Here is a 26,077-nt window from a genome sequence, read left to right on the forward strand (position 1 = left end):
TGCTGATTGGCTGCTGGGAGGGGGTTGATATCACTCCAACTTGCAGCTCAGCAGTAAAGTGTGACTGTAGTTTATCAGGGAACAGGTCACATGGCTGTGGCACCCTGGGAAATAAAGAATATGTCTAGCCCCATGTGAAATTTGCATGGAAGGACCCCTTATCCAGAAAACCTCAGGTCCAGGGAATTCTGGTTAATAGGTCTCATACCGAAGTATATGCCCTGTATATATGTACGTATGTGTTTATTCAGAGTTACACTTTTTATGAATGTTAAATCTAAAACGCGGACTGTGTTAATACAGTAGGGCACTTTGCCTTTAAGTGTCTTTTACAATATAAATCAATCGGTTTATTAAGAAAGCGTCATTGTTTTTGGAAGCATTATTACGGCCAGCTATGAATGGTATGTGCCCTTTCATAGACAATAATGCCCCACATTCCTTCTGCTTTAGTGTCAGACACGATGCGTGGGAGCTGCGGCTTCAGCTGTACATGTGTATGCGATCCAACACACTGCCATTGTTTCCCTGTGCACTGACTGAGTGCCATCCCCAGCCCAGTGACTCCCTCAGCCTGGGCGGCAGTGTGGGCAAGGTGAGTGGCAGCAGTGCCCGGATTAGCGCTAGTGAGCGGCCCGGTTTGTGTGACACACCAGCAGTAGCAGCTCCCTCTCCTTTCCGCAGGTACCTCCTCTCTCCCGCCCTCCCCCTCCGCCTTTGTCTTACTATCACAGGGAAACCGAGGGAACGATTTCCTGTTGACACCGGATTATTTAGAAAGTGAAGGGAAGGAGGAGAGAGGGAAAGCCGGCCTGGAAGTTGTGCCGAGTCGCACCTTACACCCGGGCTGTGCCAGTGGCTCCCAGGGGACGGATAGGGCGGCCCTGCTGCTGGATGCGCCCTCACTCGGGACAAAGTTTGTGCGCAGGGAAGGAGCCCCGGCAAGGAGAGGGGGGGGGCACAGGGGCAGAGGCTGCAGCCCGGGATATGCACTTTAGCAGCAGCAGCAGCAGGTGCGCCGTGTCCCTGGGCTCATACTGGGCTCACACTGGGCTGACACTGGGCTGACACTGGGCTCATACTGGGCTGACACTGGGCTCATACTGGGCTGACACTGGGCTCATACTGGGCTCATACTGGGCTGACACTGGGCTCATACTGGGCTGACACTGGGCTCATACTGGGCTCATACTGGGCTCATACTGAACAGAAGCGCTCACATCTGGCCTTGGCTTCTTACACAGGGGCCTTGTGCTACCGGCGCTACACTGGGGACAGGACAGCCCTTGGATTTGTGAGCCCTTCCATGCTCTCACCCACAGCTGCTGATGGCTGAAGCCTGGCTGGAGGAAGAAGAGGAGGAGCTGAGAGAGCTCAGGGACAGTGCTGGGAACAGGAGGCACAGGAGGTCCAACCTCAACCAAGCTGCAGGTAACTGTGTGCTGGGGCCTCCATAGTGGCTACTGTATGGGCCTGCGTGGCTACTGAATGGCAATAAGCACCTGGCTGTACAGTGGGGATGTCACTCATCTGCCAGGATTATGCAGGGATTAGTAGGAATAGCTCATCTACAATCCTGCCAATGGCCACTTATACATATAGTAATGCCTTGTTCCTTTGTGGCCTTAATCACTGTTCATCACTCCTTGCCCCAGTATGGTGTGTTGTTCTAAACACTTGACAGAAATCAGCTTCTGTATTCTTCCAGTACTCTGATATACAGTATCAGTGGGAAGACTTGTATGTTTATTTCTCTGTGCATTGGAAAAGTCATGGAGGGACACTTGTTGGATATTCCTCCTTTTTTCAAACCTATAATTATTATGGCTATGTGATATTACACCTAATAGGACCCTGTTACATTTGATCCCCAGATGATTTTACCTTTGATTATATGTTGGAGAATCCTGGGAGTTGTGGACCAGTAAATAAGGAGCCCCAATTTCAAATAATAGACTTTTTCAAAAGAGAGACATTGTACGTATACTCTCATACTGTATTTTGTTAGACTACTCTGTGTATTAAATAAGGTTAAAATAAGGAAATTAAAATATGAGATTATGTTTTATTTTAAATGTAGTATCATTTTTTTCTGCACGTTGGCATTTATACATGTAGCTAAAAACTGTCATTTTGCTATTCTAAGCCTTAAAAACTACATCATAAACATCTTCAGATGTTCATGTACAGATGCATTCATACATTGAAGGAGGGTTCTGTTCTAGCTAAGATTTATGTCCTTGTGTTTTACTGTAGGTTTAATGTTAAATAAGGTGAATATTAGCTCTCAAGAACCAAGTAAACACAACTTCTTTTGAATTCATATAGCAGTTATCGCAGATCTGTACATGTTAAAGTATTTTCTCTGAAGTAGAAGTACTGGTTTTCTTTGCCTTGTGTTTTCATACTTGTGCTGGGTTTCGCTGTTTTCTGAAAGAGCCCCTGTCCTTCAAACATACTATGGGGCAGATTTATCACAGTACGAATTTGCATCCCGAAATGGAAAAAAATCAGATTAAATACGAAATTTCTGATGATCGGAAATGTCATGAAAATGCTTATGAAAAGATCGTATTTTTCACGATAATATCATATTGGCGAGCCAAAAGTCACGAAATTTTTGTATCTCAACGATCGTAAATGTCGGGAAAACTTTTGTGACAGATCTTTACCTTGCCTCCCCGCTGAGGGCTCAGTTACTTACTCTAACAGGATGTGCAATAACAAAGTATTTATAAGCTTGTAAGTTGAAGTTCATGAGAATCAGAACACCTACCTTATTTGTGCATACATGTATTTACTTTATAATTTAATAACATTAAAACCCAGTGTGAAAATTGTGTTTACTATTTCCAGATATGCAGTTCTCTAAATGTTGTCTTGTTTTAGATTCAGCAAATGCAATGACTAGTGATTAGTATATATAATACTTGTATAACCCAAAGGGATGCACTTGCCAAATACTGCTATTAAATATTCTGCTTGCTGAAGTATATTTGTCAGCTATTCAACATCTTGCCAGTAGGTGTCAGTGTATCATTAGTTTATGTATCAAAAAAAGCCCCTTTATGTGCATACCGTATATACTCGAGTATAAGCCGATCCGAATATAAGCCGAGGTACCTAATTTTACCTAAAAAAACTGGAAAAACTTGTTGACTCGAGTATAAGCCTAACATAAGCCTCCAACATAATATATTATGTTATATATTATATTCGGATTGGTTTATACTCAAGTATATACGGTACTCGGAATAACGTTTTCATTGCGCAAAGCCAGACAAGACTTCCTATTTCAATAATATTAAGATGTATAAGTCAAGAATAAGCACACACTCAGGGGCCATTACTAAAGAGGGGCGCCTACAAGCTGTTGTTATCCTAATGCACTTTCCTGTTTCCCACGCTTTGCTCCCCATTTCTATTGGACTGTGCTTAACCTTGGCATTCCTATGATATTGCACACATCATTTCAATAGGGTGTTAGATGTGAGGGCAGCTCTGCAGCACCATTGAGCTCTAACACCAGCTGAACTAGGCAAACTGCATGCAGACCTCATTAAAGCCTGCAACAAAATACATGAATAAAATGTTTGGACAAGTTGGGGGCAATTAAAACTGGTATATTAATAGAGCCGCATTCCTTTCCATAAAAGAACTATTACTACTATTACTAGGATGAACTCATTACATTACAAGTATTGTTTGTTGGATAATGTTTTACCAGTGCAAATAATTTAGTGTGAGAAACTCTCTGCTGCACAATAAACATCATGCCTGACACTCAGCACGGGATTCCTGCACACATAAATGAACAAATGAGCCCATTGGTTCCAGGCAGACCCTCACACATTGTTAATCACTACTGGTAACTTGACATAGTACAGCATTAAACCAAACAAACTGAAAAACTATAATCAACTTCTAAAAAAGAGCTATTTTGATGTCAACAGACCTATCTAGCTATTGTGCATCACCTACAGTATCTCTAACCTGGGAAAAAAAAAAAGATTTGTGCAAGTATGGTACACTATTTCAGGATCCTTTCTGACTAGGATCTAGGTTTTATCAGGTGATTTTAAATAGTTTCTAGTATTCTGCAAAGACACAGGATGCAGGATATGGATAGATATTACAGTAGCTAGAACCTACTCCCAGCCGTTACCTGAATGCAGATTTTAGTATCCGGCAAAGCTCCTCCAAACAACATGTGGGCGTACGCACACAACGCACACCACACCACACACAGGTGGGCAGGGCGAGGGTGCGACGAGCGACGGGACACACTGGGAGCGGCGCGCAGATGCTGCAGATTTGCAGGTTTGTAGATTTAGTATCTGGCAAAGCTCCTCGATATGAGGAGGCAATATGAGGACACGGCGAGACTCCCGGGTGGTAGCGGCGCGCTGAGCCAAGCCGCGCCATGGGGGGGCAGTGCGAGCGGCACCCCCCCTGAGTCTCGCCGCTCACGTGTCGTTTGGAGGAGCTTTGCAGGATGAGCAATACTGGAATACAAAGGAGCACTGACGGATTAATTGGGACCTGCGCCGGTAGGATTCTTGCCTCGAGTATAAGCCGAGGATTCCTTTTTTAGCACATTTTGAGTGCTGGAAAACTCGGCTTATACTCGAGTATATACGGTAGTTAAAAAAAAAAGTCAATCCCTCTCTTTGGGGAAAAGAATGGTGACTTCGAAAGTTTTAGATGGAAGGGCAAGGGGAGTTTTATTTCCTGCTGGCATTTACAGGGGACTGCAACAAACCGCAATCGAGACAGGAAGAATCTTCAACCTGCATTAGTGTTGCTACCCATTTTGCAGCATAATACCAGCCATGTCAAATACAAAAATTTTCGTGACTTTCGAATCGCCCATACGATATTATTGTGATTATTCCGATTTTTCGTAAGCATTTTTGTGCAATCATCAGAAATGATCATATCTAATCCGAATTATTCCCATTTCGGGATTCAAACTCGTACTTTGATGAATGTGCCCTTATGTTTGGTTCTTGCAAGGTTCTACCGACTTACATTTTTGTGTCACTTTGGGGAGAAAGTAGCAAAAACAAATTTCCAGGTTGGTCCGGTTTACCAAAACCAGCCTATTTGTGTACTGGTCCATTGGGCTTTGCAATACTAATTAGGCAGCAAGGCCTGAAGTATTATTTTTACACGGCACCTTTGTAGCATTGGAGATTGAGTCTAAAGGTGGCCATACACGCACCGATATTATCGTACGAAACCTCGTTTCGTATGATAATCGGTGCGTGTATGGCATGTCGGCGAGTCGACCGATATCGCAGGAAGCTGCTGATATCGGACGACTCGCCGATCGGACCAGTTTGAAAATTTTGATCGGGCGCCATAGAAGGCGCCTGACCAAAATTCTCCTTTCAGAGCTGAATCGGCAGAAGGAGGTAGAAATCCTATTGTTTCTACCGCATTACCTGCCGATTCAGCCCTGAATGGTGTGTGGCGGATCTTACGATGTTTCGTGCGACCGATGGTCGTACGAAACATCGTCAGATCGCCACGTGTATGGCCACCTTAACCCAAGCACACTCTGTGAGACGTTTGTATTTTCTCCCTGTGGTCTTTACCCCTAGGGTGTGTGTTCAACCTTATAAAATGAAGAAGACTACTACACATACAGTAATCCTACGCATAACCTTATAATTCTAACACATAAAGGATACTAGAATTGTAAGGCTACATGTAGGATTGCTGCCATTTGTCTCAAGCCACTGAACATCTGAAAGCCAGACTGTCTGACTAAAACAGGTGCTATTAGCCCTCTGTCTGGCACAAAATCACTGATAAGAAATGCCTGCACCAATGTGCTGTACCTTAAACAACAGTTCCCTCTTGTGGAACACTAAAATCCCTGCATTTCACTATTATAATAAACTATCACAAATATTACAGCATCCTACCACTGGAAAACAGCAAATCATTAAGGTATAATGTAAGCAATTGAGTCAGATTATGAGCCCATATATTGTGTATATCCAAAGATGATAAACATATTTTTTTCTTTCGGGAGCTGAGTCGTGTCACAAGGGTGTAACACAAAGGTGCTTTCTGCACGCTCACATGTAAATAAGGAAAATGAAGTTCATAAAACCATACATCTTGCTGAAATTAAAAGTTCTGAAGAACATTTGCTATATATAATAACCAGTTTAATAGACAAATAGTAGAACTTAGTGCTCAGTACAGCGGAATATCTGTGTTGGCACAGGCTTCTGGTATCTCTCTAAACCATAGTATACAGGATCTAAGTAAATACAATGAGTTGTTTCTGCTATGAAATGTGCAATTTATGGCCTTGTTTCACTGGCCATGCTCCTATAAAGTCATAGTATTCCCCGTCATGATTTCTAGTAGGGGGCAGAGTTTCCCTCTAGAAAAGAAGTGACTGGGTTCTGTGCCATGTTTCAGAATATACCTTAGAAAGGTCATCAGACTCAGTGTATCTAGGAGGAGGCTGTTTAGAGTCATTTTAGGGATTTTAAAAGAAAAAGGCTTAGTTATTCTTTTATGAGATTCGGCATTAAACTTTCAAGTTAACCAAAATGCAGGGGTTATCATATCCAAAGCATCCTGAATCTCATTACCCTTACAGAAGGCTGGTTTGCAGTGTGACAACTTTTGTATTTTCTGGTGGGGCACTACTTTAAGTCATACCAGGCCCCAATATTTTCCCTAAATAACCACAGACAGATTCAGCTTTGCCCCTATCATAGCTGAGGAGAAGTATATACTACCATATGTGCTGGAAGAGGTTAACAATTCTTCTTAGGGCCAGAACTAGGGGTAGGCAAAAGAGGCGGTAGGGAGCAATAGTGGGGGGGAGCTAGACACAGACCTCTTCTACCTGCCTACTCTCCGTTCTGGCCTGTCAACTTTGGAGCAGGACGGCATTGGGTACTTCTTGTGCATGTTGCGAGCGTAGCAGGGAGAGAGGGGAAGAGATTATGAGTGGGGGGGCGAAATGAGTTTAAGACCAAGGCAGGGGGATGTAGCAGTGTTAGGTGGGAGCAGCTGGGAAATGTAATACTGTTTTTAGCTGGTGTTATTAATCCAGTGTCCTTTTGTACTTTGTAGGTCGATATTCCCATGAAGACATTTGGAGCACCCAACCTGTTTGTTTACCAAATGATGTCAACTATAATGTGGAGGGCACAGTGTCATGTGTTATGCGTGATCCTGCTCCTGCGCAAAATAGGTATGTGATGCAGCTAGACCGTAACCCACTATTCGATTTAAAAGAAAAAAAAAAAAAACATGAGGAGTTTTGATCAGCACTATAAGTAGCGCTCATGTAAGCTTAGAATGAAAATTAGTTTTGTAATGTGATATTGACTGTAGTGTACCAGTTAGATGATATAAACAAAAGAAATTGTATTATCAGTTGAGAGACACACTGTAAAACACACGTATGGTATTAACAAGTATGTACTATACATGCACACTAATACATGTCTGTTATGGTCACTGAAAGATTTTTTTTTTTAATCTATTTTACAGAAAATATGAATTATAACAGTGGTTTTTCATGTCCTGAAGTTCAGAACCCAGCTTTTATTGAGCACCAGTGCCAGCCTACATGGAATATGAGTGCCCCTGTGCCACCAGCTCCTCCCCAGGACCCCCCCCCCCCCCATGCCCAGCACCTGGGAGCTAGCAAGCTATGTGAGTCATTCTGTAGCAAATAAGATTGTTACTTGCACACTTGCAAGGCATGCATAAAGTATCATTTGTAAGCTGTCTCATGGATGGATGATACATTTAAGGTAGGAACAAACAGCAGTGTCAGGGTGTTCTGCCTGAATTAGGTAAGTAGCAACAAGAATGCATGAATGCAAATGATTGGATGGGAAGTGGAGTTCCCTACACAATGCAACAATCATACTTTTACATTACATTGCAGTTTGGAGGCAGCTCTCCTGGTGTCAGTGAAAGGAATATTGTTTGTACATATCAGGTGCATAAATCTAGTGCTGCTCCAGGAGTTTTGAGCTGGAGAAAACCTGTGTGCTGCAGGTCAGGCCTGTGCAACAGGATGCTCAAGGGCTCCAGATGTGGCCTCCACGGGATTTTTTTGTCCCCAGTCTGCTGAAGAGCCAGATCAGTATGTAATTTAATATAATCTTTAATACATGTATTATTAAAAATAACCAACCTAATAACATGAAAAGTTGAAGCTCAGTAGGCTGGAGATCCATGATATACAGAATAACAACAGATGCTTCTGAGCATTACTGCAGACTCAGCCCCATATAGTCACCTTATATAGTAAGACAGAACTTCAGTCTGTTATTCAGTGCATTTTCTGTTCCTCCCATGTAACTGAATCAGCTGTGTTTTACTATGTACTAATTCTGCCCTTGCTTTATAGCCGTACCTCTCCAGCACCAGAAGTTTGTCCCCCACGTCAGGACTTTTTGGCTCTATTTGGGCCCCTCGGAACGATGCCTTTGATGGCTGCTGCCGGTCAGTGGCTCTCCTCCCCATTCTGAGCACGTTGGGAATCACTCAGTTATGTGCAAGCCGGAGTACTTGCCTAGATTTAACCCCTTCCATGCCTACATGAACCTGGACGTATGGACAGGAACCGCTAACAGAAATGCACCTTTCCCAATTTCGAGAGACTCTGGTAGTTACTCTGGAAACTTGTGAACTGAATTTGATCCAAGAAAATGTGAATATTAATGCTTGCAGTTTTGAACACTAGAGTGAGCAAGTTATTGTAATAGAATACAATATTGGTGAATATTCTGGCACTTTTTATATCAATAAATTTTTTTTACTGAACTTTTCTAACTTTTTTTATTTGCCACTGGATTACTTAAAATCGGCATTAGGAACGTAAAGGAAAAATAGCAGTTTTTACACTCCTAGTGAGTTTGAAACGGCGCCACGTGTTCATTCTTGCTTACTGGGCACAATTCAGAGAAAATGAATATAGTACAAAAAAAGGAAGTTGTGGTGTTGCTTTGCTGAGGGAATTTAGTGAACAATATCTTGATAAAAGAAAAAATCAAGATCATTCTACAATTGTACATTCTTTTTTTTAGGTTTCAGATTTCCTTTAATGTAATTCTCTACAGTTTTTTATGACTTATATACTTCCAATTGTGACTAAAATTTCATTTCATGGGATGCTCACATGTAAACACCTCATATGGAGAACTGCAGGACATAGAACTGCAAATACACCGTACGATATGTTTTTACAATATCAGATCGCAAAGCTTGACCAAGGGCAAGTTTTTCATAAAAAGCTGGCCATTTTCCAACCATACTGTATGAACATCGCTTTGTGTACAACCCATTAACAAACTATTTAGCCAATATATTTTTGTTACAATTGGGGTAACAGACCAGCTGACCCAGGAAGTCCATTTTTCAAGTTTATGAGGAAAATGTCTGTCCAGGAATAACATCACTCCCCTCTCCCAATTATAAATATCAACATTCATGAGCAAATCTCTCTGACCCATGAGACTGTGGGCAGTCTCTAGCCATACAATGCATATTGGTTGAAAAGTACAGATGGGAGGATGTCTGGTCTACTGCTAATTGTCATGTGCTACATGATACTAATATATCTCGTAATAAAAATAGGAGGCAGTTGTGCTATGCCACAGTTACATGTGAAAATACTATACATATACCTGTACATATGTAAAGTGACAGTGTTATTGAAACAAGATTGACAATATTCATTATCAGATGGAAAGATATACTCTAGTGTTTTTCCAGGTTTGGTATGACCCCACACTGGAAAGAGTGCTAGATATGGCTATTTTGCAGTTTATGTTTAAGGGGTTGTTCACCTTCAGGTTAACTCTTAGTATGTTACAGAATGACTTGTTCTTGGCAAGTTCTTACTGACCTACTGCAGCTTGCATAGCTTATACCATTGCTTCTATTGTGAGGTACCAATGCAAGCTGCAGTAGATCAGTAAAACTTAAAGGAACAGTAACATCAAAAAAGTGTTTTAAAGTAATTCAAATATAATGTGCTGTTGTTTCTCAAAAAACTGGTGTTTTTGCTACAGAAAAGCTACAATATAAATAAGCTGCTGTGTAGCCATGGGGGCAGCCATTTAAGCTGGAAAAAGGAGAAAAAAGGCACAGGTTACGTAGCAGATAACTAGTAGATAAGCCCCATATAATGGGGGTTTATCTGTTATCTGCTAAGTAACCTGTGCCTTTTCTCCTTTAAATGGCTGCCCCCATGGCTACACAGCAGCTAACTTATATAAACTATAGTAGTCTTTCTGAGGCAAACACACCAGTTGTAGCAATGCAGGGCAACAGGACATTATATTGTAATTACTTTTATACACTTTCATTTTTTGGTGTTACTGTTCCTTTAAGAACACTGTGCACACAGCCATATGACAGTTGGAAAAAAGCGGTTGGTCACTCTACCCAGAGTTGCTTCAGTGAGTGGTAGCGTTTCTAAAGCGTCTCCCAGTAAGAAGCGATTTTCAGGATTAATCCACTTGCAATGGATAGATCCCCCAAGCCTTCAACATCCTGTGGGCTCACGCGGAAGAGGAACATCAAGAAGGAGACAGAGGGGGCAGCTAAAAAGATCAAGCGCATGGGAACCAACGTGGAGGAGAAAAGCCAAGAAAGGCAAAAAGCGCAAGAGGGGAAGAAGAGGAAGAAGAAGGAGAAGAGGGAGAAGAGGGAGAGAGAAACATCAGAAGGTAAGAAGGATCAGATTAAACATCAATTTAATGTTAAAATGTATTCTCTCATCCTCATCTCTAAACTCATCCTACCTAGAGAGTTTTCCTGGCCCCTGCTAGTTTGTCAGTTGTGTCTAAAGACTATTTACTTTTCTAATTACACAAGAAATGCCAATCAAGAGGCAAATTTGGATGTAATTTGAAGGATATTTTCTATTATACTATTTTTTAACTTAATGTTGAAAGATCTGACACTCCTGTCTATCATGATATATCCATGACATGACCCAGTCAGTTAATACTTTCTCACTGATCCAATCTGCCTATAGCAGATATAGCTATAACTGCTTATACAAACATCTAATTGGTTGTTGTGGCTTACTGGTTGCTAGACTTGGGCAAATGTTTGCACTTTGTATTATTATTATACTGACAAAAAGATGCACTTAGGTGTCCCACCCAACACTATCACCACCAACTGACCTGCAATAACATGTAATTTTAGCACCTTAATCGATCTAAATCATTTTGCAATCCAAATTTAATGGTAAGCAGTTTAAATGTTTGACATTCAGCTTTAAAATTTTATATTGAGCTTTTAATTACCAAAATCAATGAGCAACCTGTAGACCTATGACTGCTGGTTATTTTATATATAAAATGTGTAAATATACACATACACCTGTATAAATGCAGGGAACTATTTACACCCACAATTCCTGTTATATTTAAACAACTGCATTTCTACAGGGACATCAGCCTCCTGGCAGAAATTGCCCATTGCTCCATCACACCCCACCAAGCCTTGTTATGGGCCAACCTTCCCTTAAACTCCTACACCTGAGCACAGTGTATTAGTATGGGATTGCAAGCTCTTTTGGGCAGGGCTCTCTTCACCTCTTGTATCAGTTATTGATTGCTTTATATGTTACTCTGTATGTCCAATGTATGAATCCCACTTATTGTACAGCTCTGCGGAATATGTTGGCGCTTTATAAATAAATGTTAATAATAATAATAATAATAATGGGACCTGTTACCCAGAATGCTCACGACCTGGGGTTTTCCAGAATTAGGGGTCTTTCCATAAACTGGGTCGCCATACTTAAAGTCTACTAATAAAAATAATTGAAAGTTAAATAAACCTAATAAGATTGTTTTGTCTCCAATAAGGATTAATTATATCTTCATTAGGATCAAGTACAAGATACTGATTTATTATTACAGAGAAAAAGCTTTTTTAAAAATCCAATTTATTGTATTAAAATGGAGTCTATGTCAGATTGCCTTCCTGTAATTCTGAGCTTTCTGGATAATGGGTTTCCAGATAACAGATCCACTACCTGTATAAATTAGGCAGACTAGGAAATATGGGCAAATTGACATTTCTGCAGATAACACTAAAGCATATGGTATATACCCACATACCTACATTAGCACTACTGCTCTGCTGAGTATAACTAGTGGAGCCTACTGGTACAGATCAAGTGGGAAGAGAAGGAGTAAGATTTGTCTTCCCAAAGCTGTGTTCTCAATCTGAAATACTAGATTCCTTCTGCAAGAACAAGAGATCACCATTTGTCTTACCAACCACCCTTCTTCATATTCCTTCTGTCTCAGCTTCCTCCCTCCCCACACAAGTAATAGACAAGTGTAGGAAGATGCTAGGCAGCAGCTCTATGGGCAGTTGGTCAAGTTGCAAGTTTGCAGCATAGTCTATTTATGGCATAGGGTTGGGACATTTTGGTCATAATAGAAGAAATCAAAAATCATTTATTGCTGGGGACCAAGGTCCTGAAACTGGGACTGGCAGTTTAAAGGGGAAGTTCACCTTGAAATTAACTGTACGTACAATGAAGTCAGTGGTATTCTATGACAAATTACATGTATTGATTATGTTCATTCTCCTCTGTATAGTCAGTTGTTATCTTGGGGACTCCATTGGTTTCACTTTAGATGGGAATTAGAATATTATTACAATAGCTTGAAGGCCAGAGACAATTTATCCCTGGAAAATATGGTGTGGGCGTATGGGAAACCAGGTACCTGAGTGAGTTGTAGATGTGAGATGTAGGACCTTAATGTAGAAGTGAGATGTAGGACTTGTGCTCCAGTGTATTACTATTAGGACATAGGGAATGAACTTAGGAAAGCTCCTCTTTATTCCAGATGCTGTATGTATGTGTCTAGTTTACCATGTTAAAAACAAAGAGACACCTTTTATTAATCTATGATCTATACCTCAAGCTTGTTACCCCTCACTCATGGGTCCTAATGCTAACTTGGATTTCACTGGACTGATCTACCTCATGCTGTAGAGCACCTACCCTCACTCCCCTCCTTTCAGGAAGTGGATTCAGGAGAAAGAACTAAATCAGAAGGATGTCTTGCAGTATATGTTAGCAATATGAATTATTAATAGTCTTTCCTCTCTTCCAGAAGAAGGAAGTGTAGTGAAGAGGCCTTGTATTCCAGCACAAAGGCCATATCCTAAAAACATCAAGAACTACGAGTTCCATGTAAAGCTGGGGAATGGAAACTTTGGCAAGGTAAGTGATTGGCTTTAATAGCTTCAATTAGATGAACTCCCTGTATACAATAGTGTTAGCTTGTATTTAGCCAGGTCCAGGGGTGGGACACCAGTATTTATGGCTCCAAGACAGCCGAAAAGCTTATAAGCTTCTTACGATTACATCTGTTGAAGGTGAGGCAGTGTTGTTGATGGCACGCAATGCTGCTTGAGGGAAGATGATGATAGGACCGATATGATAAAAGCAACAGTTTTAGAGCCCGCAGCAGGGAGCTTCTGTGTGTTAAAGTAAATTATTTTCATTTATACTGTTGGCACCTTTTTTTTTTTACATCCAGGCAGCATTTGGTATGATGAGACCCTAACAGACTCAAGGTCCACGCTCCCAATCAATATGCTGGGATGCATATACTCAAACTCACTATAACTCTGTTTTTCACAGCTTCATTTTGGTTATTAGTACAGTCAGACATTTCATGTGCCACATTTATAAATTTGCAGAACTATTTCAGATTTACACAAAGCCGTTTAGAACATTGTCTTAAAGCTTATGGCATTATCGCCTTATATGTCAAACCCAGAAAGATTAAGTTAAAGGTGATGTCCACCAAGTACAAATAATGACTTTTTTATATAATGTATCTTATTTATGAAATGTACAATATACACTTAATTAGAAAATGCCACTGGTTCAATGGTATTTGTAAATAAATCTCAACTGAAAGTCATTTCTGGCAGACAGAAACCAATTTTGTTAGCAATTACTAAGTAAATGTATTGGAATATTTAATGAATATGTAATTTGAATGATAATCATTTGGTCAGTGAATATTCAACAAAACAGTGCTACTGTCTATTTTACCTTTGTCAGGTTATGTTGGCGTCATTGAAGAACTGCGAAGAGAAAGTGGCAATCAAAGTGATTCGGAAGCAGCACAAGGAGGGAAATGATATCAGCAGATTCATCTTAGCTGAGTCCCGAACTCTCCGGATCACTGAAGGTTGTCCCTTTCTCTGCCACGGATATGCAGCTTTCCAAACTCAGGTACAACGTAGAGCCATTAAATTGCTACCGAATTTACATAAACAAGCGCACATCATTATACATTTTGTCACACTGGACCTAAAACCTGAAATTCTTTATTGGACCATTGCACCTCCCCACAATGCACGCAACCTTTCATGTGACTGATACAGGTCAGCAGAGCCCAGTAAGGGACACCACCTATGCAGGTCCAATGCTTGGGTGAAAGCAGTAAAAGCAAATTTCAAATGGAAATCTCCTATATAGCTAGGAACTGAGGATGGTAGTTGCCAAAATACCATTGACTGTATTTTAGATTTTTAAATTGTGAATTTTGGAGAAAATCTTTCCAAACTGCTGTAGTTCACATTGAAGAAGAAGAATAGCTTAAATCACTGAGGTGCCTAGTTGATAAGTGCCTCAGAAATTCTAGTCTCTTACCTCATACCAAGGGCTGGCACTCCCCTTCTTACAAAAAGATTCACCATGCAGGATAGTGTCTACTGAGCACTATGTCGCCATTTGTCTGGCCGTACATACACAGTATTCCCTCACTGAGGCTTGTTATTAACCCCCCAAATACACCAAATATATACTGCCTGCACCAGGATTAACCTCTGCTTGTTCTACACCAACCAACAGGGATGCAGGAGCAGTACATTGTGTGTGGGGGGTCATTTACAAACAGTGGGCAATTGGCACCTGGGTAGTAACTCATGGCAACCAATCAGATGAATACTTTCAGTGTTCAACCTGCAACCGCTGGAAAAATCTAACCACTGATTGTTATGGGTTAATGTGCAGGTGCAACTTTACTTAGTATTTATAAATGATCCCTCATGTGAGTTTCTCAGGCAACAGAGCAAAATTACAGATATTCCGGAAACTTTTTCTTTCATCTTGTATGATTTCTGCTTGTTAGTCCTCCCCGTATTTGGTTCTGCTTTAAGAACTAAGAAGGCCATGCACTCTCCCTTATTGTAATCTGGTAGTTCTGTGTTAGCAGCTCCCATGTGTCACTCTCTTCTCATTTATCTTTGTAACCAGCTGCATGCTTTCCTTGTCATGGAGTTTGCAAGAGGAGGAACACTAAAACAACTGATAAATAAGGAAGGTGGACTGAAGACGGACAGCATAAGGTAATGAACATCTCCCAAGGGCTACATGGGAAAACTGCTAGCTGTGTTTTAATTAAGAAATAAATATTACTAGGAATGTTCATTATTTTCTCCTAAACATCAATCAGTACCATTAGGATTTATGTGTTTTTGATGTCATGCTAGGCACTTAAGATTATTATGTCATCTTAATGGCACGCAGGGCAATTTCTGGTGTTTTTTCACCCCACCGTTTTCTTGCTCCATGGTAAAAGGATTTTTGTATGGGTGAGGTGGTCTTGTCCCCCTCCTACAGAACAAGAAAATGCTGGCATGACTAAATGCTGGAAATCACCCAGTGTGCCATTAGCCATAGTACTGAGTACAATAACACACCCCCAAGCACTGTGGGCACTGCTCATAGGTTTGGGCATTGGTATATTTTACATACCAATATGTTTTACGTGTGACTTTTACTTATATCATTGGTAGCTTCTATAGAAGTAAAACTGTGAATTATCAGTCCATCTGCACGTAAAGCATTTGCTGGTGTTTTACCAAGGGAAAGTGAAAAAACTCAGCAATTTATATGTGCATTTCTTCAGAATTTATTAAGTTTATTATATATTCCTGAATTTGAATCTGTTGATCTTTGTGATGCAACTGTTGCAATGTGTTCTTATATTGGTTTAGAGGCCGTGGTGGCATGTTAACAAAGGCATGTACAATAAAGATTTTAGTAACCTATTAAAGGACATGTAAAGCCTACATTTGCCTACAATGTATATCAGTTGGGCACGTCTCCCCCACCTAAATGGCATCATATGTACTTCATATATCCCCTCCGTTTGCAATCACCATCACATTTTCCTAAAGCAAATAGCAGCTTTCACCCAGTGGCCATTTTTCCTCTGATAAAGAATCAAATACATTTAAATCTGTAAACAGCACACACACAGACCCTTATTCCACATCCATTTCATCATGAATACAGGCTCACACAGGCAGAACTGTCTGATAAAAGTTCTGCTTTGTTTGAGCTGAGCTCAGGAGAGGAGGTTAGGAGAAAAAAATTGAAGCAGACAGCTAGAGCTGAGAACCAGCAATGCCATCTCTTTACTGGCTGCTAGACTGGGGGCGTGCTTATTCACCTGAGCTTAGAACAACTGAGCTCGCCCACAAGCCAGAAGTCAAAGCAACTTGGACAACAGAGTGGCAGGTATTGAAAGATTTCAAAGAGGCTGTGCACTGATTAAATTTTGTGTGTGGGGTTTTCATGTCTTTTAACTCATGGATGGTCTTTCATGAAGGTATTTTGGTTTGTGCTTTTATCATACCTTTCCCTAGGTTTTAAAATCTAAGGGCAGTCTAAGTGGAACTTCCTAGCTAAGGAGATGGTCTCTAATTATTATTATTTTCTGTTTTGCAAAAGATTCTATTCTGCAGAGATGATCATCGGGCTGCAGTATCTGCATTCACGTGGCATTGTGCACCGGTAAGTACAATTGTATCTCAGCCATAAACTCATGCTACTTTTTCAACTACTAACTATTATTATTACAACATATTATCCATGGCCCCAATACAGTTGCAGCTGCTATAGCTTTGCCCCTATGTTCTAACTTTTATTCTTTTCCTCCTCCTTTTCTTTCAGAGATCTGAAACCGGATAACATCTTACTCAGTGATGAGGGACACGTGAAAATCGCAGACTTCGGCCTGGTTGCAGAAGGAATGTTTACCAGCGACAGGAAGAATTTTGAGCCAGTAGGATACTTCACCTTCATGGCTCCAGAGGTGAGAAAGTTCATGTGCTTTTGCATATTAAATGTATATCAGATCTAGTCATCTAGTCTGCCTAATGTTGCAGGACTGTATTACAAAGGGTTAATTTGAGAAAGAGGTTTTAGGAATGCTTCTTCATTATCTGGAATAACATTTGTCTGATTTTCTAGATTTTTTCAGGGATTGGCTATGGCGCAGCAGCGGATTGGTGGGCATTTGCAATCACTCTTTGCAAAATGGCCACCGGAAGATCACCATTCTACGAGGGTATGACGTTGGAGAACCTGATGTATTCAGTGTGCTGTAAGGAGCCTTTATTTCCAGAGGGTGTCAGCGCTGAACTAAAAGAACTGCTACTGGAGGTGGGTATGAGTTTGTGCAGGAAAGTCACAGCTACAGTAACACAAAAGTTGAGAGGACAGAATATTTAAGAAAATGAATGTGCGTTGTTTGCTAGTAGAAGATGGGATGAATATATTTCCTTCCCCTATATACAGCCAGGCCCTCATCATACACACAGGCAGGGGCGATTCTCTACCCTTGGCCACCCTGAAGTGGACTTTCCAATGTGGCCCCCCCATGAAACCTGCAGTTCAGAAGCTTCTGAGCAGGTTAAAGGGGGTTGCATCACTTATAAAGAGAGCACAATAGTTCTTCAGCTTTTAAAGTGACGAAGAGTGGTTTTTTTTGCTGCCCCTGGTAACTTGTGGGGTGTTGCTGCCAATGACTGGTTGCTTTAAGTTGCTGCTTCAAGTCTAACTTGCCCAGTGTTAGGAAATGAACCTGAGGATCTTTTGTCTGATTTGGGCATTATTGGCCATAGAAATGATCCCTCTCTAAGGGCTCTGGCACACGAGGAGATTTGTCGCCGGCGATTTTTAAAAGAGCGATTTGGCGACAAGACGCCAATGCTAAATCAATGGAAATCGCCAGCGTCAAAACATACGAGGCTACTTCAAACCGCCTGCTGTTTCAAATCGCACACAGACCCTTTTCTGAGCGACCTGAGTAAACATGAGGGGGGGTTAACTGTTGAGTGTACCATGGGTAGCAGATCGCCTGGAGCTCAACTCACATGAAATCTCTTTGTGGGTATTGTCGTGGCGACTTGTCGCCATAGCGCCAGGGGGAAAAAACGCAGGCGACAAATCTCCTCATGTGCCAGAGCCCTAAAGTGACTAGTGTAAATGAGGCCTCAAATGAGGTTGAAGTTTGGAGGCAATAATCAGCCGTACACTACATGCAAGCCAGACAGTGTTCTCACAGACAATTCCTACTATTTGCTGTGGGTAAATGTACCTGGGTTAAATGTTTTGAGTCATTTGCCACCTTGGTGTTTGTGTAGCCAATTATCCATTTGTTTTTCCCTTTAGCTTTTAGAGAAGAATCCAGAAAAGCGCCTGGGCACCAAAGGGGACATAAGGAAACATCCATTTTATAGATCTATTGATTGGACAGCATTGGAGGGCAAGAAGATACCACCTCCTTTCCAGCCAGTAAGTAGATCACTGCAGTAGCCCCCATAGGAGGAAACATCATTATATTATCAGACTTGCTCTGGTGGCTTGTGACCTGGGCAGGGGGGGCATGTTACTTTAACAGCTCAGGATCTAGAGTGCCATTAAGCCACCACTGAATATGTAAAATACTTTTTTACCAACTAAATGTCAAAGCATTCACCCGCTCACCCCACTTCATCTATTTCATTTCTCTCCTCATTCCTCTATTGTAAGTCCTGTAAATAGCTGTAAGTGGCAGAATTGTACAGGTATGGGACCTATTATCTAGAATGCTCGGGACCTGGGGTTTTCCAGATAAGGGGTCTTTCCGTAATTTGGATCTCCATACCTTAAGTCCACTGAAAAATCATTTAAAGATTATTAAACCCAATAGGATTGTTTTGCCCCCAATAAGGATTAATTATATCACAGTTGGGGTCAAGTACAAGGTTCTGTTTTATAATTACAGAGAAAAAGGAAGTCATTTTTAAAAATCAAAATTATTTGCTTATAATGGAGTCTATGGGAGATGGCCTTTCCATAATTTGGAACTTTCTGGATAACGGTTTTCCGAATAATGGATCCCATACCTGAACTGTACTTATGCACCATGCTTCTTTCCGGTTCTTGATAACCAATCACTACCATTTTCTGTAATACAGCAGGTACTTTGTCCTACAGTACTCTGCCTGTTCAGTTTTTTCAGGAAAGGACAGGAAGGTACATGCCTGAGACTCCTGCCAGACTATGACAAATCTACTAGGTGCTTGGTTGATACTGTTCTAGCCAGGGCAGGAGTTAATCTCTCATTTGAGGCACTGTATAGTACATAGAATATACCTGATAACTCTGCATCTCCAGCAAACTGGCACCATATTGGCCTTTATTTAAGCCCTACAGACTGTAGTTAGATTGATATAAAACAAATTAATGTGCATGTTCTTTCTTGCAGATACCAACTGTGGATATCACTGCAGTGTGCAAAGAATCACTATCATTCTTAGAAGAGGCAGACTGCATCAGTGCATCAGGTTGTATAGAAAGGATTCAGGATCTCTCATTCCTGAGTCCCACTTGGGAAAAATCTGGGGTGCCCTTTTGCCCCCACCATCTGTCCTCCAAACCTCAGTCCCGCACCAACGGCCTGCCCCTCCTTAAGCCCACATCTTCAGCTATACCCTCCAGCTATGCCCTCTCCATCTTGGGCCCTGCCACCGGCCCTCTCCATCTTGGGCCCTGCCACCGGCCCTCTCCATCTTGGGCCCTGCCACCGGCCCTCTCCACCTTGGGCCCTGCCACCGGCCCTCCCCTCCTGGGCCCTGCCACCGGCCCTCTCCACCTTGGGCCCTGCCACCAGCCCTCCCCTGCTGGGCCCTGCCACCGGCCCTCTCCACCTTGGGCCCTGCCACCGGCCCTCCCCTCCTGGGCCCTGCCACCGGCCCTCTCCACCTTGGGCCCTGCCACCGGCCCTCTCCACCTTGGGCCCTGCCACCGGCTCTCTCCACCTTGGGCCCTGCCACCGGCCCTCCCTTACTGGGCCCTGCCACCGGCCCTCTCCACCTTGGGCCCTGCCACCGGCCCTCCCCTCCTGGGCCCTGCCACCGGCCCTCCCCTCCTGGGCCCTGCCACCGGCCCTCCCCTCCTGGGCCCTGCCACCGGCCCTCCCCTCCTGGGCCCTGCCACCGGCCCTCTCCACCTTGGGCCCTGCCACCGGCCCTCCCCTTCTGGGCCCTGCCACCGGCCCTCTTCATCTTGGGCCCTGCCACCGGCCCTCCCCTCCTGGACCCTACCACCGGCCCTCTCCACCTTGGGCCCTGCCACCGGCCCTCCCCTCCTGGGCCCTGCCACCGGCCCTCTCTATCTTGGGCCCTGCCACCGGCCCTCTCCACCTTACGCCCTAACATCAGCCCTCCCCTTCTGGGCCCTGCCACCGGCCCTCTCCACCTTGGGCCCTGCCACCGGCCCTCCCCTGCTGGGCCCTGCCACCGGCCCTCTCCACCTTGGGCCCTGCCACCGGCCCTCCCCTCCTGGCCCCTGCCACCGGCCCTCTCCACCTTGGGCCCTGCCACCGGCCCTCCCCTCCTGGGCCCTGCCACCGGCCCTCCCCTGCTGGGCCCTGCCACCGGCCCTCTCTATCTTGGGCCCTGCCACCGGCCCTCTCCACCTTGGGCCCTAACATCGGCCCTCCCCTTCTGGGCCCTGCCACCGGCCCTCTCCACCTTGGGCCCTGCCACCGGCCCTCTCCACCTTGGGCCCTGCCACCGGCCCTCCCCTGCTGGGCCCTGCCACCGGCCCTCTCCACCTTGGGCCCTGCCACCGGCCCTCTCCACCTTGGGCCCTGCCACCGGCCCTCCCTTGCTGGGCCCTGCCACCAGCCCTCTCCACCTTGGGCCCTGCCACCGGCCCTCCCTTGCTGGGCCCTGCCACCGGCCCTCTCCACCTTGGGCCCTGCCACCGGCCCTCCCCTCCTGGGCCCTGCCACCGGCCCTCTCCACCTTGGGCCCTGCCACCGGCCCTCCCCTCCTGGGCCCTGCCACCGGCCCTCTTCATCTTGGGCCCTGCCACCGGCCCTCTCCATCTTCGGCCCTGCCACCAGCCCTCCCCTCCTAGGCCCTGCCACCGGCCCTCTCCACCTTTGGCCCTGCCACCGGCCCTCCCCTCCTGAGCCCTGCCACCGGCCCTCTCCATCTTGGGCCCTGCCACCGGCCCTCCCCTGCTGGGCCCTGCCACCGGCCCTCTCCACCTTGGGCCCTGCCACCGGCCCTCCCCTCCTTGGCCCTTCCACCGGCCCTCTTCATCTTGGGCCCTGCCACCGGCCCTCTCCATCTTGGGCCCTGCCACCGCCCCTCCCCTCCTGGGCCCTGCCACCGGCCCTCTCCACCTTGGGCCCTAACATCGACCCTCCCCTCCTGGGCCCTGCCACCGGCCCTCTCCACCTTGGGCCCTGTCACCGGCCCTCTCCACCTTGGGCCCTGCCACCGGCCCTCTCCACCTTGGGCCCTGCCACCGGCCCTCCCCTGCTGGGCCCTGCCACCGGCCCTCTCCACCTTTGGCCCTGCCACCGGCCCTCCCCTCCTGGGCCCTGCCACCAGCCCTCCCCTCCTGGGCCCTGCCACCGGCCCTCTCCACCTTGGGCCCTGCCACCGGCCCTCCCCTCCTGGGCCCTGCCACCGGCCCTCTCCACCTTGGGCCCTGCCACCGGCCCTCTCCACCTTGGGCCCTGCCACCGGCCCTCCCCTCCTGGGCCCTGCCACCGGCCCTCTTCATCTTGGGCCCTGCCACCGGCCCTCTCCATCTTCGGCCCTGCCACCAGCCCTCCCCTCCTAGGCCCTGCCACCGGCCCTCTCCACCTTTGGCCCTGCCACCGGCCCTCCCCTCCTGAGCCCTGCCACCGGCCCTCTCCATCTTGGGCCCTGCCACCGGCCCTCCCCTGCTGGGCCCTGCCACCGGCCCTCTCCACCTTGGGCCCTGCCACCGGCCCTCCCCTCCTGGGCCCTGCCACCGGCCCTCTTCATCTTGGGCCCTGCCACCGGCCCTCTCCACCTTGGGCCCTAACATCGACCCTCCCCTCCTGGGCCCTGCCACCGGCCCTTTCCACCTTGGGCCCTGTCACCGGCCCTCTCCACCTTGGGCCCTGCCACCGGCCCTCTCCACCTTGGGCCCTGCCACCGGCCCTCCCCTGCTGGGCCCTGCCACCGGCCCTCTCCACCTTTGGCCCTGCCACCGGCCCTCCCCTCCTGGGCCCTGCCACCAGCCCTCCCCTCCTGGGCCCTGCCACCGGCCCTCTCCACCTTGGGCCCTGCCACCGGCCCTCCCCTCCTGGGCCCTGCCACCGGCCCTCTCCACCTTGGGCCCTGCCACCGGCCCTCCCCTCCTGGGCCCTGCCACCGGCCCTCTTCATCTTGGGCCCTGCCACCGGCCCTCTCCATCTTCGGCCCTGCCACCAGCCCTCCCCTCCTAGGCCCTGCCACCGGCCCTCTCCACCTTTGGCCCTGCCACCGGCCCTCCCCTCCTGAGCCCTGCCACCGGCCCTCTCCATCTTGGGCCCTGCCACCGGCCCTCCCCTGCTGGGCCCTGCCACCGGCCCTCTCCACCTTGGGCCCTGCCACCGGCCCTCTCCACCTTGGGCCCTGCCACCGGCCCTCCCCTCCTGGGCCCTGCCACCGGCCCTCTTCATCTTGGGCCCTGCCACCGGCCCTCTCCATCTTGGGCCCTGCCACCGCCCCTCCCCTCCTGGGCCCTGCCACCGGCCCTCTCCACCTTGGGCCCTAACATCGACCCTCCCCTCCTGGGCCCTGCCACCGGCCCTTTCCACCTTGGGCCCTGTCACCGGCCCTCTCCACCTTGGGCCCTGCCACCGGCCCTCTCCACCTTGGGCCCTGCCACCGGCCCTCCCCTGCTGGGCCCTGCCACCGGCCCTCTCCACCTTGGGCCCTGCCACCGGCCCTCCCCTCCTGGGCCCTGCCACCGGCCCTCCCCTCCTGGGCCCTGCCACCGGCCCTCTTCATCCTGGGCCCTGCCACCGGCCCTCTCCACCTTGGGCCCTGCCACCGGCCCTCCCCTCCTGGGCCCTGCCACCGGCCCTCTCCACCTTGGGCCCTGCCACCGGCCCTCCCCTGCTGGGCCCTGCCACCGGCCCTCTCCACCTTGGGCCCTGCCACCGGCCCTCCCCTCCTGGGCCCTTCCACCGGCCCTCTTCATCCTGGGCCCTGCCACCGGCCCTCTCCACCTTGGGCCCTGACACCGGCCCTCCCCTCCTGGGCCCTGCCACCGGCCCTCTCCGCCTTGGGCCCTGCCACCGGCCCTCTTCATCCTGGGCCCTGCCACCGGCCCTCTCCATCTTGGGCCCTGCCACCAGCCCTCCCCTCCTGGGCCCTGCCACCGGCCCTCTCCACCTTGGGCCCTAACATCGACCCTCCCCTCCTGGGCCCTGCCACCGGCCCTCTCCACCTTGGACCCTGCCACCGGCCCTCCCCACCTGGGCCCTGCCACCGGCCCTCTCCACCTTGGGCCCTGCCACCGGCCCTCTTCATCTTGGGCCCTGCCACCGGCCCTCTCCATCTTGGGCCCTGCCACCAGCCCTCCCCTCCTGGGCCCTGCCACCGGCCCTCCCCTTCTGGGCCCTGCCACCGGCCCTCCCCTTCTTGGCCCTGCCACCGGCCCTCCCCTCCTGGGCCCTGCGACCGGCCCTCCCCTCCTGGGCCCTGCCACCGGCCCTCCCCTCCTGGGCCCTGCCACCGGCCCTCCCCTCCTGGGCCCTGCCACCGGCCCTCCCCTCCTGGGCCCTGCCACCGGCCCTCCCCTCCTGGGCCCTGCCACCGGCCCTCTCCACCTTGGGCCCTGCCACCGGCCCTCCCCTGCTGGGCCCTGCCACCGGCCCTCTCCACCTTGGGCCCTGCCACCGGCCCTCCCCTCCTGGGCCCTTCCACCGGCCCTCTTCATCCTGGCCCTGCCGCCCTGCACCGGCCTCCCTCCTGGGCCCTGCACCGCCCTCTTCATCTTGGGCCCTGCCACTGGCCCTCTCCACCTTGGGCCCTGCCACAGGGCCCAGGAGGGGAGGGCCGGTGGCAGGGCCCAAGGTGGAGAGGGCCGGTGGCAGGGCCCAGAAGGGGAGGGCCGGTGGCAGGGCCCAAGGCGGAGAGGGCCGGTGGCAGGGCCCAGGAGGGGAGGGCCGGTGGCAGGGCCAAAGGTGGAGAGGGCCGGTGGCAGGGCCCAAGGTGGAGAGGGCCGGTGGCAGGGCCCAGGAGGGGAGGGCCGGTGGCAGGGCCCAAGGTGGAGAGGGCCGGTGGCAGGGCCCAGCAGGGGAGGGCCGGTGGCAGGGCCCAAGGTGGAGAGGGCCGGTGGCAGGGCCCAGGAGGGGAGGGCCGGTGGCAGGGCCCAGGAGGGGAGGGCCGGTGGCAGGGCCCAGGAGGGGAGGGCCGGTGGCAGGGCCCAGGAGGGGAGGGCCGTTGGCATGGCCCAGGAGGGGAGGGCCGGTGGCAGGGCCCAGGAGGGGAGGGCCGGTGGCAGGGCCAAGAAGGGGAGGGCCGGTGGCAGGGCCCAGGAGGGGAGGGCCGGTGGCAGGGCCCAGGAGGGGAGGGCCGGTGGCAGGGCCCAAGATGGAGAGGGCCGGTGGCAGGGCCCAAGATGAAGAGGGCCGGTGGCAGGGCCCAAGGTGGAGAGGGCCGGTGGCAGGGCCCAGGAGGGGAGGGCCCGTGGCAGGGTCCAAGGTGGAGAGGGCCGGTGGCAGGGCCCAGGAGGGGAGGGTCGATGTTAGGGCCCAAGGTGGAGAGGGCCGGTGGCAGGGCCCAGGAGGGGAGGGCTGGTGGCAGGGCCCAAGATGGAGAGGGCCGGTGGCAGGGCCCAGGATGAAGAGGACCGGTGGCAGGGCCCAAGGCGGAGAGGGCCGGTGGCAGGGCCCAGGAGGGGAGGGCCGGTGTCAGGGCCCAAGGTGGAGAGGGCCGGTGGCAGGGTCCAGGATGAAGAGGGCCGGTGGAAGGGCCCAGGAGGGGCCCTGCCACCGGCCTTCTCCACCTTGGGCCCTGCCACCGGCCCTCCCCTCCTTGGCCCTGCCACCGGCCCTCTTCATCTTGGGCCCTTCCACCGGCCCTCCCCATCTTGGGCCCTTCCACCGGCCCTCCCCATCTTGGGCCCTGCCACTGGCCCTCTTCATCTTGGGCCCTGCCACCGGCCCTCTCCACCTTGGGCCCTGCCACCGGCCCTCCCCTCCTGGGCCCTGCCACCGGCCCTCTCCACCTTGGGCCCTGCCACCGGCCCTCCCCTCCTGGGCCCTGCCACCGGCCCTCTCCATCTTCGGCCCTTCCACCGGCCCTCTCCATCTTTGGCCCTGCCACCGGCCCTCCCCATCTTGGGCCCTTCCACCAGCCCTCACAATCTTGGGCCCTGCCACCGGCCCTCTTCATCTTGGGCCCTGCCACCGGCCCTCTCCACCTTGGGCCCTGCCAACGGCCCTCACCTCCTGGGCTCTGCCACCGGCCCTCTCTACCTTGGGCCCTGCCACCGGCCCTCCCCTCCTGGGCCCTGCCACCGGCCCTCTCCACCTTGGGCCCTGCCACCGGCCCTCCCCTCCTGGGCCCTGCCACCGGCCCTCTCCACCTTGGGCCCTGCCACCGGCCCTCTCCAGCTTGGGCCCTGCCACCGGCCCTCTCCACCTTGGGCCCTGCCACCGGCCCTCACCTCCTGGGCTCTGCCACCGGCCCTCTCCACCTTGGGCCCTGCCACCGGCCCTCCCCTCCTGGGCCCTGCCACCGGCCCTCTCCACCTTGGGCCCTGCCACCGGCCCTCCCCTCCTGGGCCCTGCCACCGGCCCTCTTCATCTTGGGCCCTGCCACCGGCCCTCCCCTCCTGGGCCCTGCCACCGGCCCTCTCCATCTTCGGCCCTTCCACCGGCCCTCTCCATCTTTGGCCCTGCCACCGGCCCTCCCCATCTTGGGC

The 26,077-nt window shown here is 49.3% G+C and overlaps 2 protein-coding genes across 11 annotated transcripts; both read left to right on the plus strand.

Annotated features, from left to right (window-relative positions):
* Nucleotides 1-448: 448 nt before the first annotated feature.
* On the plus strand, nt 449-8,817 carry LOC108648197. 10 transcript variants are annotated; one of them, XM_031895478.1, is made up of 5 exons: nt 449-595; nt 1,245-1,431; nt 7,108-7,182; nt 7,531-7,695; nt 8,402-8,817. In XM_031895478.1, exons 2-5 carry the CDS (start codon nt 1,329-1,331, stop codon nt 8,482-8,484), a joined length of 426 nt encoding a protein of 141 aa, XP_031751338.1. In that variant the 5' UTR covers nt 449-595; nt 1,245-1,328; the 3' UTR covers nt 8,485-8,817. The 10 variants fall into 10 exon arrangements, 4 of the variants coding, with proteins under 4 accessions (XP_031751338.1, XP_031751340.1, XP_031751341.1 ...); XR_004220965.1 differs by having other exon boundaries at nt 451-595; nt 7,108-7,228; XR_004220967.1 differs by lacking the exon at nt 449-595 and adding an exon at nt 596-684 and having other exon boundaries at nt 7,108-7,228.
* A 1,501-nt stretch (nt 8,818-10,318) lies between these two features.
* On the plus strand, nt 10,319-24,994 carry LOC101735014 (protein kinase C delta type-like). The gene is made up of 11 exons (XM_031904708.1): nt 10,319-10,727; nt 13,149-13,258; nt 14,111-14,284; nt 15,311-15,402; nt 16,793-16,855; nt 17,015-17,156; nt 17,315-17,506; nt 18,518-18,640; nt 19,596-19,909; nt 24,606-24,618; nt 24,983-24,994. The coding sequence occupies exons 1-11, from the start codon at nt 10,523-10,525 to the stop codon at nt 24,992-24,994; spliced, it is 1,440 nt and encodes a 479-aa protein (XP_031760568.1). The 5' UTR covers nt 10,319-10,522.
* The last annotated feature ends 1,083 nt before the right edge of the window (nt 24,995-26,077 follow it).

The sequence above is a fragment of the Xenopus tropicalis genome, chromosome 1 (genome assembly GCF_000004195.4).
Source record: "Xenopus tropicalis strain Nigerian chromosome 1, UCB_Xtro_10.0, whole genome shotgun sequence".
Taxonomy (NCBI): Eukaryota; Metazoa; Chordata; class Amphibia; order Anura; family Pipidae; genus Xenopus; species Xenopus tropicalis.

Coding starts and splice junctions, on each gene's coding strand:
- LOC108648197 (XM_031895478.1), top strand. CDS start 1,329: ATGGCTGAAGCCTGGCTGGAGGAAGAAGAGGAGGAGCTGAGAGAGCTC. Junction 7,183..7,530: donor TGTCAACTATAATGTGGAGG/GCACAGTGTCAT, acceptor TCTATTTTACAG/AAAATATGAATTATAACAGT. Junction 7,696..8,401: donor CCTGGGAGCTAGCAAGCTAT/GTGAGTCATTCT, acceptor CTTGCTTTATAG/CCGTACCTCTCCAGCACCAG.
- LOC101735014 (XM_031904708.1), top strand. CDS start 10,523: ATGGATAGATCCCCCAAGCCTTCAACATCCTGTGGGCTCACGCGGAAG. Junction 15,403..16,792: donor CTGAAGACGGACAGCATAAG/GTAATGAACATC, acceptor GTTTTGCAAAAG/ATTCTATTCTGCAGAGATGA. Junction 17,507..18,517: donor TAAAAGAACTGCTACTGGAG/GTGGGTATGAGT, acceptor TTTTCCCTTTAG/CTTTTAGAGAAGAATCCAGA.